Raw genomic sequence first — 15,935 nt, forward strand, 5'->3', positions numbered from 1 at the left:
TGAAACAGGTGACCGGGATTAAGAGTGCACTTACCTTGATGAGCACTGAGTAAGGTACAGAATTGCTGAATCACTATAGTGTATACCTGAAACTAACATAGCTCTATGTTAACTATGCCGGAATTAAAATAAAAACCCAATTTAAAAAAAGACAACTTGCCACCCCTGTATCTAAGTTTCCAAAAAAGAATTAACAGATTATTTCAAATTCATTTGTTAAATTCCATACAATGTTGTATACATTATTTGTATTCTCTTAAATAAATGCAAATAAAATCATCTATGGAGCTCAGTAAGATATAATATTTATTAATTGTAAAACATACATCCAACAGCAAGCCCATTTCCCCCGCCAGGACATACACATATTTCCGATTATGTTTAGTCATAACCTTGTAAGGAGAACAGAGTAATCTTACACTGAAAGAATTATTTTTGGTTCAGTATCTATAGCCCCAGTTTGCAAAAATCTTCTTTTTCAAGTAGTTCCGCCCAGGTTCTAACCAGATATGACCCTTAGAGTAAATTAGAGTAAATTATATTTAGTCCCTTAATTCTAAAGTTCACACAGTGTTCTAATAGGCGAGAGATACCAAAAGCAAATACAGAACACTGATTCTAGATCCTCAGACATTGAGGTGATATGTACACACTGTCTTTAAATAAAAATTACATCAAAATAAGTTGGAAAGCCACTTGGCTTTTAAGTATTGTCTGCTTCCCACACTGTACAGTCTGTTGGCAATACTTTTTAAAGTAAAAATAAAACAATATCTCGATGTGAAGGCTATTAATGCCTACACATTAATTTTGTCTAGCATGTTAGTCATACCAATTTAGTCAAACACCTGGTCAGAGTTTAAAAATAGAGCTTCAAAATCAAGACAGAATTTTAATTGAACCACCTATAGACTTCTACATAGGAACCCCTCAATTTGTCTCTTCCTGAATGTCCCGCTTTTTTGAGGACCAAGTCTCTAAATTCAGAATTTCAATATTAAGCTCCACAGAGTAATAAAGAAAAGTGCTAGTTAAATTCTTGGGCCAAGTTCTAGTCAGTGTGTTTTGGAAAAAAACATGTTGTTAACCAGTTAAGGCCAAGAAAAACACACAACTTCTGGTCTAACAACGATTCTCTAAAACAATAAATGCAGAGTATGACCAGCAAACTGGAAACCAAAAACCTAGAGTCGAACTGGCTTCAGCTTCCCACCTGGAAGCCATGGACTGGGGCACGAGGAAAGATGTGAGGTCTGTAGGTAGATAGTTTTGCCTATTGGTGAAGAACTTTTGGGAAGGCCTAAGTGTTTGAAGAAATGAGAAGACAGGAACATCTCTGGGTTCTGTCTGCTATCACCTTCAAACTATCAGTGGACAGGAGAGAGGTCCATAATAATGGATGTTCCTTCCCAAAGTCTCTATGCTGGGGGTGGGGGGTAGATCAACAGTAACTGGCCAAGAGAAAAGTAACCAGTCCTAGTCGGTCAGTAAGCCAGCGTCCCATCTCCTAATTTTGCACGTATATACTTCCTTTCTCAATGACGTGCACAGTCCTCAACTTGAAGGTATACCTACAAAATTCTCCTTCACCGTTCTTTCTTCAGTCCTGTTCCTGCACACAGGAACCCTGGCACCACAGTCTTAAAATACAGAGGATTATCTAAAGTCAGGTCATACTAAATCATTAGACATAAAAAGTTTCCTTGAGACATTTGCAGTAGTGTTGTTCTTAAAAGATCAGCAGAGAGGCCAGATTCCCATAACATAATGATCAAACATCAACAATAATCACAGAAACCAAAGACAGACGCCTATCCACAGAGAGCAATTACATATCTCCTTTAAAGCCTAGAAACAAGCAAACTTTTTAAATGAGTATTTACAGTTAAATTAGGGTAAAGGAAACATTTTCTCTGACTGATCCTAATTTTTTCATTTCTTCAACTGATCCTAGTTTTTAATCACTTACCTCCACCAAACCCATTCCTAAATAAATGTACACATTTATATAGATAACACAGAAAGTTCATATAACATGACCATTATAATGATTCTTTCTCTCTTTTTAAACTTTTTTTTTTTTAACTCTTGGGTAATTTTAAATGCACAATTTACTAACAGTAAATACACACTCATGTAACAAGAACCATATCACTATTCTTCCATTGGATATATCCTGAAATACCAACAGAGATCTTGAAAGGTGACAGGATAGCAATCAGGGAGGCGCACTTATTCAATCTTCCTTGGAAACACTTGGAAGTCTTTTTTTTTTTTTCTTCTGCAAGGCCTTTCTCAGAAAATCCAGGCAGTTTAGAAGTAAAGGACAAAACCACGAATCTCTCTTTGTAGGATATCAGCACTTCTGTTGCAAGGGGATGTCATCTCAAGGGCTAGAGCAGCATCTAAAATCACAGGGGAACATATGCCCAATGGTTTACATAAGAAATACATTTGTAGAAATACATTTCTATCTCACTTAACTTTCTTACATTGAAGATATTTATAATATTGTATTACACACTCTAAGAAAACTTTAAACTAAACCATATATATCAAAAACAAGATTTTAGGGGCGCCTGGGTGGCTCAGTGGGTTAAGCCGCTGCCTTCGGCTCAGGTCATGATCTCAGGGTTCTGGGATCAAGCCCCGCATCGGGCTCTCTGCTCAGCGGGGAGCCTGCTTCCTCCTCTCTCTCTGCCTGCCTCTCTGCCTGCTTGTGATCTCTGTCTGTCAAATAAATAAATAAAATCTTTAAAAAAAAAAAAACAAGATTTTAAAGACATTCTTTAGGATAATTAGCAATCAAAACTGTCATGTATAGCATATCATCTCCTTGTCTGTAAATAATGACTGGTTTTGACAAAACAGATCCAAGTTTCATAGAGGCTACAGTTCATACAGTATGTGTAATGAGTGCATTGCCAAGACTTCTCCCAGAGCCTTGGAAGGGACCCATACCAGTGAGGAATTAAGACTTGTTCACTTTGTAGTAAATTCACATATGATTCAAAGTAAATTAAATTCAAAGTAAATTCACATATGATTCAAAGACATTCAATTCACAGACATTCAAAATGCTTTGTGGAGGTTAATAGATTAATGACAACAACATATTTATAAGAAGGTGGGATTTTATTATCATCACATTTTATAGCTAATAAGATACTAAACATTGGATGACTTGTCGCATAGTGAATTAGCACTCAAAAGGTCTGATTTTGGGGCACCTGGGTGGCTCAGTGGGTTAACGCCTCTGGCCTTCAGCCCAGGTCATGATCCTGGAGTCCTGGGATCTCCCCGCATCGGGCTCTCTGCTCAGCAGGGAGCCTGCTTCACCCCCCCACTCTCTGCCTGCCTCTCTGCCTACTTGTGATCTCTGTCTGTCAAATAAATAAATAAAATCTTTTAAAAAAAAAGATCTGATTTTTGTTTTTCATTTTTTTAGTACTAAACAGTTATACTTAGAGGGAAATCCTGTTACCATTTAAAATTGACTTTTGATTTTCCAAGTCATTGTTGATGCCTAATCACTTATTATTAATCTATCCTGCTTTCTTATAAAAAAAAATGTGTGACACATATTTATCCTGTGAATAGGTCCACAGTGAGGTGGGAAGGTGTTCCAGGGGCCCTGTTTTCTCTGCGGTGACACGTGGTTCAGGTTGTAGCTTGCAAGGCTCTTTTTCCTGTGGTATAGTAGCAGGACAATGTAAAGTCCAGTAGAAGCAAAAAATAAAAATAAGTAAATATAAATGGGAAGCAATCATCTGGTATAGTGCTGATCCTTCTTTATGGGGAAGAAGATTACCAAGCAATCATTTTGTCTTTCTTGCTTTAAAAGCCCACAGGGACAAATGACTGATAAGGGAGATAAGTATATATCCTTCCACAGCACTCGTCACGGTAAATTCGCATTACTGGAGCCAATAAAATACAGGAGATTAGTTTAAGAGCAAGAGATGTAAGCTCTATGAAAAGGGATTTCACCCCAGAAACAAATGTCACTTTTGTATTTTTAAGTGACACAACTCTTTCTCCATCAGGAGTTCTCATGGTATCAATCACTGGAGATTACTTGAGCTGCAGTATCTGAACTTCAGCAAGCTACAGAATATTTCTCACGGGAGGACACTTTGCTTTAAGTATGAAACACCTGACATACCCAGTTCAGAACCAAAACGGCTCTCAGTGCTGGTGTTCCATTCGAGGCAAATCAGCCTCCAAGTCATCTGACGGGGGAGATCCTGATACCTATAAGTGAATAATCAAGCATTACAGTGTCTCAATAGTTGTAGAAGTCCCACTCCTCCCAAAATCCCAATTCTTGTTCCTCAAATACCAGATGCTTAGAATTAACTATTCATTGTTCCAGCTGCTGCCACAGAAAAGGCTGACGAAGTAAAGACATGTCATTCTTCGACCTCTTTGTTGATAAGTAAGTTAAAAGAGACTTCTGATGTGCGGAGGTAGTACAAACCCACTATAACCCATCTCTCCTACTTATTACCAAACCAATAAAACCCTTTAGGAAAAATACTAAAAAAAAAAACCTGAAGATTAAGCAGAGGAGTCAAAAGTTAGCAATGTGGTCGTTCACATGGACGTGGCTTCCCAATTTAATTTTTTATTTCTGTGCCTCTGTCTAAAAGGCAGGCCCTAATCTCAGAGTAATGAAGTAGTACAAGAGGCCAAAAGTCTGAAAGGAACTCCCTTGTTGGGGTGCGTGGGTGGCTCAGTGGGTTAAGCCTCTGCCTTCAGCTCAGGTCATGATCTCAGGGTCCTGGGATCAAGCCCCACATCGGGCTCTCTGCTCAGCAGGGAGCCTGCTTCTCCCTCTCTCTCTACCTGCCTCTCTGCCTACTTGTGATCTTTCTGTCAAATAAATAAATAAAATCTTTTAAAAAAGAAAGAAAGAAACAAACAAACAAACAAACTCCCTTGTTATCCCGGAAAAAAACGGAAAAAGGGTCCCTGAAGGCCAGCAATTATGTGGGAAGAAGGATGGTCCTGGAGGGAAGAGGGTTAGAGGAAAGGACCGTCTCATTCTGTGTGTGCACCTCAGGAGTCTCAGCTCAGTTCCTGCAGCACGCACGGCAGCGCTCCACCAGCACAACAGAGGCTTGGGAGAACCAAACTGAGATTTGAATTGCCTGTACAAGTCTCTAGCTAACCCCAGAGCCCCGTAAGCACAGAGAGATGCAAACTAGGATATCAAAGACTTAGAGAACTGAGATTTGAAACACTTCTCACAGGGGACAAGGCAGAATGTACAGTGTTAACAAAAGCTGAATGACTGCCTGCTAAAACAAAAATTTCAACATTCTCCAGACGATTATGAAGGATTAAAACGGGACCCAGAGGCTACACAATGTAACATTCGCAGTTTCCAAGATACAATCAAGATTTTGGCCATAAAAAGATCTATTGGGGTGCCTGGGTGGCTCAGTTAGTTAAGCATCTGCCCTCAGCTCAGGTCATGATCCCAGGGTCCAGGCCTGCTTCTCCCTTTCCCTGTGGTTGCCGCTCCCCTTGCTTGTGCTCTCTCTCTGTCAAATAAATAAATAAAACCTTAAAAAAAAAGATCCAGGAAAGCGTAAGCAATTGTCAAGGGAAAAGAAAATCAACAGATACCAATCCTGAGATGGCCCAGATGTTGGGACTTTATAATCTTAGGGAAGTTATATATGAGGATTTGTCACTCATCATACCTGCTCTGGAAGAAATGCTAAAGAAAGTTTTTCAAGCTGAAGAAAAATGGTACCAGAAAACAAAACTGTAATCTTTAAGAAAGAAGGTAGGAACAACAGAAATGGTAAGTGGTTAGGTAAATATAGAAGACTACTTTTTTTCCTAAATTGCTTAAAATATTTATGACTATTTAGAGCAAAATGTATGACCTAGTACAGTTTTCAATGAAAGACATACAATTCTAATATAAAGTCTAGGTTGAAGTAAAAGGAAATATGTCTGCAAGTTTTCTACATTTTATAAGTGGTACAATATTTACTCTAAGTACACTGTGAGAGATTAGTTATGTACATTGCAAAACCCAGAGCAATCACTAAAAAAATCATACCAAGAAATATTCCCAAAAAGCCAATATTAAAAATATTCAAATACAAAACAAGACTGGAAAGGGAAAACAAAGGAACAAACAAACAAAAAAATAATATAAAGAGCTAGATCTTATATCTATATGAGATATATATTATATATATTATATCTATATAGATCTTTATACCTATATAATATACAGAGCTAGATCTAGATATATCAATCATCACATTAAATGTTAATGGCCTAACTATTCACTAGCAGGCAGAACTCTGAAGCTATCACCCTAAGTTTCCTGCCCCTGCTTAGTCAATCAAAGTAATTTAGCTCCGCTATGAAGAAGCTTTGCACATGTAATTAATGTTACTAATCAGCTGACCCTCAGAAAGATTATCCTGGCAGGCTTAATGTAGACCTGGTAAACTATCATGTGCACTCTTAAAAGCAGAAGAGTAAGTCAGAGATGAGGCAGAAGGGGAGGTGAGAGAGGCTCAAAGAGTAAGAACAACTTGACCATTATTGTTAGCTTTGCAGATGGAGAAGTAGGCCACAAGCCAAGGAATGTGGATCGCCTCCAGAAGCTGACAACCATCCCCAGGGGTCAGCCAGCAAAGAAACAGGGACCTCAGTCCCACAACTTCATGGAACTAAATTCCACTAACAGTCCGAGTGGGCCTAGAAATAGGTTCTCCCCTAGAGCCTCCAGAAAGAAATGCAGCCCTACTGAAATCCTGATTTCGACCTGTGAGACCCAAGGAGAGAAGCAGCTATGCCCAGACTTCTGACCTATGGAAACTGTGAGATAATAATTATTTTAAGTTGGCGATAGTTTATTAGAATGCATAGAACATGAATACACATTTCAATTAAAAGAACTGAACTGATAGAATGGATACAAAAGAAAGACCCTACCTACAGGAAACACTGTAAGTTTTAAAAACAGATTGTACAAAAGTAAAAAGATACACCATGGAAACAAGTAAGTATAAGTAAGCTGGAATGGCTGTCTTACTCTCATATAAAATGAACTTTGTGGCACAGAGCACTACAAGAGGTAAAGAAAGATATTTCATCATGATAAAAGGAACAGTGTGTCAGGAAGACAAAAACAATTATAAGTGTGTATGTACCTAGTAATAGAGATGTAAAATACATGAAACAAAAATAAACAGATATAAGAGAAAAATAAATAATTCCAAAAGATTTTACTGGATTTTTCTATTTAATGTTAATTTGGGGACTATTTTCTACTAATTTAAATGCTATTAAAATAATATGTGATGTTAAAAAAAAAAAAAGATTTTGACAGCACTCTTTCAGGAACCGATAGGACCAAACAAACAAAAGAATCATGAAGGACACAGAAGATCTGAAGAACACTATCAACCACCTTAATCTAATTTCACATTTAGGGCAGGCTATGTCCAACAACTAAAGAATATATATGTTGTTTTCAAGGAAACAGGTTCATTCACCAAGACAGACCCTATGCTGAGCCATAAAACATACCTCAATGAATCTAAAACAATCAGAATCATACACAGTATCTTCCTTGACCACATGGAATTAAATGACAAATCAATAATAATAAAATACTGGGGCGCCTGGGTAGCTCAGTGGGTTAAGCCGCTGCCTTCGGCTCAGGTCATGATCTCAGGGTCCTGGGATCGAGTCCCGCATCGGGCTCTCTGCTCAGCAGGGAGCCTGCTTCCCTCTCTCTCTCTCTCTCTCTCTCTGCCTGCCTCTCTGTCTACTTGTGATCTCTCTCTGTCGAATAAATAAATAAAAATCTTTAAAAATAATAATAATAATAACAAAATACTAGGGAAACCCTAAATATCTAACTATAGAACAACACATTTCTAATTAATTCCTGGGTTAAACAAGAAATTACAAGGGAACTAAGAAAATGTTTGGACTGAGTATAATTAAAATATAACATATCAAAATTGGTGGGATGAAGCTTAAACACTGCTTGGAGAAAGAACTGTGTTGCTACATACATAGAAAAGTATATAACGGGTGTAAGGGTGTAGGAAGGGGGTGAGCAGAGACAGATTCCATGGATTATGCCATACTTTACTTACAAAAATCTATCTTGCAGATGTTCCACAAGTCTATAAAGACAGGCTTTTATACGTGTGAGAATGTTTGTGTTAGGCGCAGAAACAAAATACAGTTCAACGTATTGATCCACATCATGAAGAGGGCGAGTAGAGTCCCAGCTTCTGCCAGAAAGCCACCTGCTTTCAGACTCCTGTTGTTTCTCTTCCCATTCAGATTTTCCACACACAGATTCATCTTATTTTGGTATTAATTTGTGTTTTTCACTACACCTACTTTCTCGTTTAGTGTATTTTAAATACAACTGGGAAATGAACAAGTAAACTAAGAGTAAAAACACAGAACCAATTTATAAATATAAGAGGATTGGTTCAAAGGAACAAATAAAAATCTGAAAAATGAATGCTGCCAAAGCCTTTCTTCCATTTCATGAAACTAGATTTGGTTATGCGACTCCTGAAAAATGGTTTTGAACAATACTACTACTCACAGAGAGCAAGTGAAAAATTCTGCACCTTTAAAATCTACATTCAGGGGCACCTGGGTGGCTCAGTAGGTTAAAGCCTATCCCTTCAGCTCAGGGTCCTGGGATTGAGCCCCGCATCAGGGCTCTCTGCTCAGCAGGGAACCTGCTTCCTCCTCTCTCTCTGCCTGCCTCTCTGCCTACTTGTGATCTCTGTCTGTCAAATAAATAAATAAAATCTTTAAAAAATAAATAAATACAATCTACATTCAATTTAAGATTAGAAGTATACAAAGAATTTATTTAGACTCTCCAGTTCCTAAAAGTAAAATGTGTGATGGTAATTAATCTTCACACAACAGGAATTTGTTTAGTTTTGCTTATCTTGCTGCAGAAATTGTTAGCAGGAGTTAAGGCAAAGTGATAGCAGTCAATAAACCCGTTTCTCGGTATCTGTGGGTAACTGCCACTGTAATTTGTTACCCTCAACAATATTATTCCCTTGTTTGTAGAGCTCTACAAAATCATTGAAGGAGTACTGACTGGTAGAAAAAAAGCACCCACACAGATTCAGAGGCAACATACAGGTGCAATCCAGGAAACAGAAATGCTTCAATAATGAGGACGGAGAAATAAATCCCAAAACAAAAGTTGTCCAGCACCAAGGAGAAGTGAGAAATCCTTAAGTGCAATGATACATATCCAAAGTTTATAACCAGTTAGGGTTGGCTCAGGAAATTTAAAAGTTTGCCAGTGTTCTTAATGTGAAAATGAGTGATATGACTGTTGCTGAAGCAGCAGAAATGTAACTGTTCTGAAGAATTAAGAGAAATTATAGAAAAATGATTACATATGGAAGAACCAGTCTTTAACATACATGGAGTGGGTTGTCTTGGGCGAAAATGTCAAATAGATGATATGTTTAAAAAAAAAATAAAAACAGGGGTGCCTGGGTGGCTCAGTGGGTTAAAGCCTCTGCCTTCAGCTCAGGTCATGATTCCCAGGGTCCTGGGATCGAGCCCCGCATCAGGCTCTCTGCTCCATGGGGAACCTGCTTCCTCCTCTCTCTCTGCCTGCCTCTCTGCCTACTTGTGATCTCTGTCAAATAAATAAACAAAATTAAAAAATAAATAAAAATAAAAATAAAAAAATAAAAACAATTCAAGGAGTGAAATATGAGTTACAACATTTGGATTAATGCAGTGAAATACTATAAATTACCACAAAAATTTTATAAAAGCCATAGCTAGGTTGCATACATGATATGCACATTTTTAATCTATAGAAAATTGATGACTGTAAGCTGGAAAATGTCTATATAAACATACGTGTGATAAAGGTACTAAGAGCAATGAACAGTAAGAAAAAATTTAACAAACAAAATCATACAGATCCCACCAATAAACACACCTAATCCTTAAAAGAGAACTTTTCCTAAGCTACTTTAATAAGGAAGTATGAGACCCAAGTTCTATCCAACCTAGAGGGGATTCCTGTACCTGATGTAATGCGGCACTGGGCATATGCAAGTCAATAGTGGCCAGAGAAGGAATTCGAGATTCTGAGAGATTCTTGTTCTCTTTCCTTATTAACCTGGAATTTCGAGCTAAATAAAAATAACCATAAACACAGTGAAAAAATTAGACATTTTTGTTAGTTAGTCCACATTCTGTATCTGTCCCTTAGTATGTACTCAGTGTACATATTTACTTACATAAATCTGTACATATTTACATAAATACGTAAAGTTACTACATTTTTTATTTTTAATATTTTGTTAGTTTATTTAACATATATTTTTAATAATGTATACAAAAAAGGCTGCAAAAGTAAGAGCATTATAAACAAACCTATGCCTTCCAAGGCTCTTAGTTCAGGGAGATGACTGTAGTTTAGTTCAGGCAAACGGACATCTGTCTTGGAGTACTCCCTTCTTTTCTTATTTGCCTGAAGTAGGCTCTTTTCACTAGTGACCTAATATCAGAATGATTAACACAAGTGAATTAGCTTCCAGGTAAGCCTGGCTTGCCCCTTTTGTAAGTAATATATTGATATCCTAAACTTTAGGAATTAAAGAATAACACAAAATTTCAGAAGTCCTGCAATGAGCTTTTGAGGTTTTTTATTTGGATGTTTCTGCTCGTTCTTTGAGTAAAGTAAGTACTAAGGTCTTGGTTCAAATCAGTTATAAAATAAATATTTAGTTCAAAAAAACTGTAAGTACAAAAAAATGAGTTCAGACTACTAGATATACATATTCAAAGAGTGACAAATAAAATACATGGGATGTTTATAATAATACATTATTCACATCTCAGAATTAGAGCATGAGGCAGGAGAGCAGGATATGGGTTCTAAACCCAGATGTTGAGGAAAGTTAAGGCTCAATTCTGCCTCAATTAATTTTCATCATGAAAAGACTCAAGTGCGTCTTCTCCCCACTAATCTCTACCTCCTCTCTTGAATGCCTCTTAAAAATAAGGATAAACAGAAATAAGATCTAAAATTAACAGCCAGGCCTGATTACGCAACGCCTGAAAGGCGGCGCTATCAATTCCAGCAACATGGGATTGAGCCAGCTACTCTGAAAAGTCCTGCTGATCAAAGTAATCTTCCAAAGCAGACCAAGAATGTAAAACACAAAAATATCTACAAAGAAATCAGAAGGGTGTGAAAAAGAGAAGTACTATGGTTCTAGAAATCGTGGGCCAAGAATAATGAAAAGAAAAGTAGATGTAATGCCCAAATCATGAGAGATATGAAAAGAAGGTTATATTTTTCAGCCTGAGGATAATGAGAAGGGTAGAAGAGGGAAATCTGGGAGAAAAACACTCCTTTGGGAAATCCACACCTCCCATTACCTGGCAGAAAAATTCACTCACATTCCTTAAGCATCTTCTATGTACTAGAGTAGATAAGGGTAGTGGGGTAGAGCTGTAAGGAAATAAACAAGCACATATTCCTGCCTTGGAAACTTACATACTAGTTGGGGGATACAGACGATATATAGATAAATGCATCTAGAGGCTGTTAGGTGTTGCAATGGAAAAAAATTTAAGCAAGGAGAGAGGATAGAGAGCAATGGGTGACAAAAGGAGTTAGGATATTAGGGAAGCTCTCACAATGAGGCTTCATGTAAGCCAAGGAGGAGAAAAGGCAAATTCTTTGGGTTATCTGGGGAATGTTGTAAAGCATAGGAAATAACAATGTTCTAAAGCAGAGGAAATAACAAGCTCCCAAATGTAGGTGCAGGTCTGGTCATGTTCAAGGAATACAAGGAAATCAGTGGGTTGGAATAGTTTGATCAAGAATGAGAATATCCCGGGGCACCTGGGTGGCTCAGTGGGTTAAAGCCTCTGCCTTTGGCTCAGGTCATGGTCTCAGGGTCCTGGGATCTAGCCCGCATCAGGCTCTCTGTTCAGCGGGGAGCCTGCTTCCTCCTCTCTCTCTGCCTGCCTCTCTGCCTACTTGTGATCTCTGTCTGTCAAATAAATAAATAAAATCTTTATTAAAAAAAAAAGGGGGGGTGGTTAAAAAAAAAAGAATGAGAATAGCCCAGGTAGAATAGAGGGATGGGGAAGTGGGTTGATCAGGGACTTGCAGGCCCCGTCAAGGACTTGGTCTTTACTTAGAGATGACAAGCCAATGGAGGGTTTTGAGTGGAAGAATAATGATGATTTAAGTTAATTTTAAAAGAGGCATGCTAGCAGTTATGTTGAGCATAATAACCCTCCCCTGAATCTTCAGAAGACCTGTGAACCTTGTGCATGCTTCCACTATTATAATCCAACACTGTTTGAATTTGTTGACCCTATACTAGACCATGAGCTCCTCGAAGAGAGGGATTTGATTTCTTCATCTCCAGGGTCTCACACAGGATACATAATCAATAAATATTTATAAACAAATCAATAGAATACTTTCACCAAAAACCTGGCATGAGCGAGGTACCACGATTTAACTTGTCACCTACTCTACAAAAGAACTGATCACCAAGTATTAAGAAAATTTACTATTACCAAAAAAATTAAAGCAGATGTCATTTAAATAATATCTTATATTTAAACTTCTAGACTCACAAAACTTACTTAAACTTTAACAGTTTCACATTGTTTATTATGACAGGTTGGGATGATATACATAAAACTAAGGTTCCAGGGACGCCTGGGTGGCTCAGTTGGTTAAGCAGCTGCCTTCGGCTCAGGTCATGATCCCAGCGTCCTGGGATCGGGTCCCACATCGGGCTCCTTGCTCAGCGGGGAGCCTGCTTCTCCCTCTGCCTCTGCCTGTCATTCTGTCTGCCTGTGCTCGCTCTCTCTCCCTCTCTCTCTGACAAATAAATAAAAAATCTTAAAAAAAAAAAATAAAAATAAATAAATAAATTTTTTAAAAAAGCAAACAAAACTAAGGTTCCACTTTATGATAGGTCTCCAAGTAAAAGTCTCAGTTCTTCACTATTACATTTAACACGAGTGGAAGTCTAGAAAAGACTAATACTTGCTCTTCTACACTGGGAATAGCTCACTTACGGATGTGGTCACATTAATATTATAAATGCCTGACGGAGAACGTTTATTTGGTTTAACAAATGGGATACAATACTTCCTGGTTTTCTCGTCCACTCTGTAACAACAACAAAAAATTTAAGTTAGAACCAGCGGTAATTATTTTTCAAGCACAAAAGCAAAACCAAATGACACAAAACCAAGTGACCTGCAGTTTAATCAGCATTTAATGCCTATTCTTAAATACACAATGAACATAGATCTGGTGAAACCTTCAGTCCTTTGCCACTACCTTCACGACCCCCACCTACCTCCCAACTCCAACCAAATGAACTACTTTCCTTCCAGCAAAATTTCCAAAGTGACCATCTTTGGACCACCAAATGCCCACAGCCATTCCATGTAGGTAAACCCTTAAAACCAATTATTTCCTTTATTATGATAACCTCCTTTCACGTTTTTAGACTAAAGAGTTGTAGACCATCTTCACCTTAAATAATACAATCCTTCTTTCTTAATACTCAGGTGAATTTTTTTTTTTTTATCAAGTGTTAGTAAGTTTCATCCCGTAGGCCAAAAAGGCTTTTGAAACAGAACCTGACAGGAATGAAGAGGACCCAGAAGCCTGAAAGCAACCCAATGTGGCTGAATTGACAAACACTTGCAATTTGTAAACATACCTTTAAATGACACTTTGTTCTTATTTTCCTAATTCATACCTGTAACTCTGAACTCCCGGGATAGTCACCATTCCAGAATTAATCCCGGGAGCCAACGCAGAAGGATTGTGGGCAATGGGAGGGATTGGCACGCCCGGATTTCTAGTGTGATCCCCGCTGCCATTGCTGCAATCTCGGAGGCTTGCTGAAGGCCCGGTTCTGACGTGGCTCATCCCATTGTTGGGGCGACAGCTGACATTGGAAGTTCCACTGACTTTTTCAACTTTTTCTCCATCCATTTTTGACCCTTTTATTTTAAATACCTTAGAATCTTTAATTTTGGGATCAGCATTGGTATCCTGACCAGTAAAAAAAAGTTAATAACATTAATGATCTGAAGAGACTGAAAAAGCACCTCTTCTTATAAAGAATTTGTCAACGAAAGTGGAATTCCATAAATATCACCTTACTGCACCTCTGTTTTCTTCATTCTATCTATAGAATTAAAATTAAATCCAGGATTCTTGGTCAGACATTTGTTTTGAATAAAAATGCAACTCACGGGCTACCTGGCCAGCTCAGTCAGTAGAGCATGCAACTCTTGATCTTAGGGTTGTAAGTTCGAGCCCCAATTTGGGTGCAGAAATCACTTAAAAATTTAAAAATGTCAAAAAAAAAGGAAGAAATGCAGTTCACACTAGCTCTGAGATATATATATATATATATATATATATATATATACATATATATATGATTAACATGACACATACATATATTAAATTTATATATATATTTTAGTAGAAAACAATATGAAAGAGGAATTAAGTATGCTCCTTTTTGTTCTTAAAATCTAAAGTACAAAAATTGAAATACAAAATTGAGAATTCCTTTCAGTTCACTTGAGAAAATGGGAGTGGGTTGGCAGTGCTTGAATTACCTCACCAAGAACAGATTCTGGATAACCTACTTGCAAAAATAAACTTTAAATAAATATCCAAATCTCAATTTTAAAATGCTCCATACAAAATTTTTTATATGATATTTTTCACTCCTATCACTTAAGGGAAAAAATAATATGTGCATGTGTTTGTGTCCATGTGACTATACGTGAATACATGTGTCTAAATGTTCTAGGATAAATGTGGTTTCCTGACAAGGCCTATCGCACAGTCTGATATACAGCAGGCACTCAATACATGATATGTTGAGAGAGTTTTTTAAAAGGTCATGTCTAAAGAGAAGATAACATTTTTATAACTAATCTAAACGTTAACGTGTTCAGCACCCAGAAAACGTTTTTTCATCTTCATTTTTTAACTCCAAAAATTTAAAGATAAATTAAATCTAAAACTTAACATTGGAGCACCCGGGTGGCTCAGTCGGTTAAGCCTCTGCCTTTGGCCCAGGTCATGATCCCAGGGTCTTAATATCAAGTCCCTCATTGGGCTGCCTGCTTGGTGGGGAGCCCGCTTCTCCCTCTGCTCCTCCCGAACCCCCCACCTTGTGCGCTCTCTCTCTCTCTCACATACAAAAATAAATAAATAATCTTAAAAACAACAACTTGATGCACATTAACACATGGTGACTTACCTGTACCACAAGTGTTTTTCTCTCTTCACCGAAGAAATCATCTTTTCCCTTTTCCTTCTTTCTGTTCTGAGATTTCTTAGATAAAGAAATATTTCTGGCATCTTTCTCTACTTTTAACTGTAGCTCTTGAGAAAATCTACATAAAAATACATTTGTCAATTCAATAAAATCGTATAAGACAAATCTAGAAAAAAATTCATTTCGAGATATTTATTTTTAAAAATTGAGTATTAAGGAGCAGCTGGGTGGCACCGTCGGTTAAGCATCTGCTTTCTGCTAAGGTCATGATCCTGGAGTCCAGCACCGTGTCTAGCTCCCTGCTCAGTGGGAGTTTTTCTTCCTCTCCCCCTGCCCCACCCCCTGCTCCTTTGCTCACTCTCACTCACTCACCCTGTCTTTCAAATAAATAAATAAAATCTTTTAAAAAAACTGAGTATTAAACTAGACTATAGGGGCGCCTGGGTGGCTCAGTCAGTTAAAGCATCTGCCTTCAGCTCAGGTCATGACCCCAGGGGCCTGGGATGGGGCCCCACATTGGGTCCCCTGCTCAGAGGGGAATCTGTTCTCCTTCTCTCCCCAGCATGTGCACTTTCTCAA

General features: G+C 37.9%; 1 protein-coding gene across 2 annotated transcripts in view; it reads right to left on the minus strand.

The window, feature by feature from the left end:
• Positions 1 to 283: 283 nt before the first annotated feature.
• CDKL2 (cyclin dependent kinase like 2) overlaps positions 284 to 15,935 on the minus strand; it is a 47,525-nt gene continuing 31,873 nt past the window's right edge. Inside the window, exons 8-15 of one of the 2 annotated variants that reach the window (XR_007125348.1) lie at positions 15,339 to 15,474; positions 13,809 to 14,107; positions 13,114 to 13,207; positions 10,435 to 10,558; positions 10,084 to 10,190; positions 8,145 to 8,285; positions 4,166 to 4,254; positions 284 to 2,405 (exon numbers count right to left, since the gene is read on the minus strand). Coding sequence is in view for 1 of the 2 variants with exons in the window: in XM_047719551.1 (XP_047575507.1) it covers positions 4,189 to 4,254; positions 10,084 to 10,190; positions 10,435 to 10,558; positions 13,114 to 13,207; positions 13,809 to 14,107; positions 15,339 to 15,474 (826 nt within the window). In the remaining variant the exon portion in view is untranslated. The remainder of the gene's footprint in view (positions 2,406 to 4,165; positions 4,255 to 8,144; positions 8,286 to 10,083; positions 10,191 to 10,434; positions 10,559 to 13,113; positions 13,208 to 13,808; positions 14,108 to 15,338; positions 15,475 to 15,935) is intronic. The other variant, XM_047719551.1, reaches the window with a different exon arrangement.

This window comes from Lutra lutra, chromosome 2 (assembly GCF_902655055.1).
Source record: "Lutra lutra chromosome 2, mLutLut1.2, whole genome shotgun sequence".
Lineage (NCBI taxonomy): Eukaryota > Metazoa > Chordata > Mammalia > Carnivora > Mustelidae > Lutra > Lutra lutra.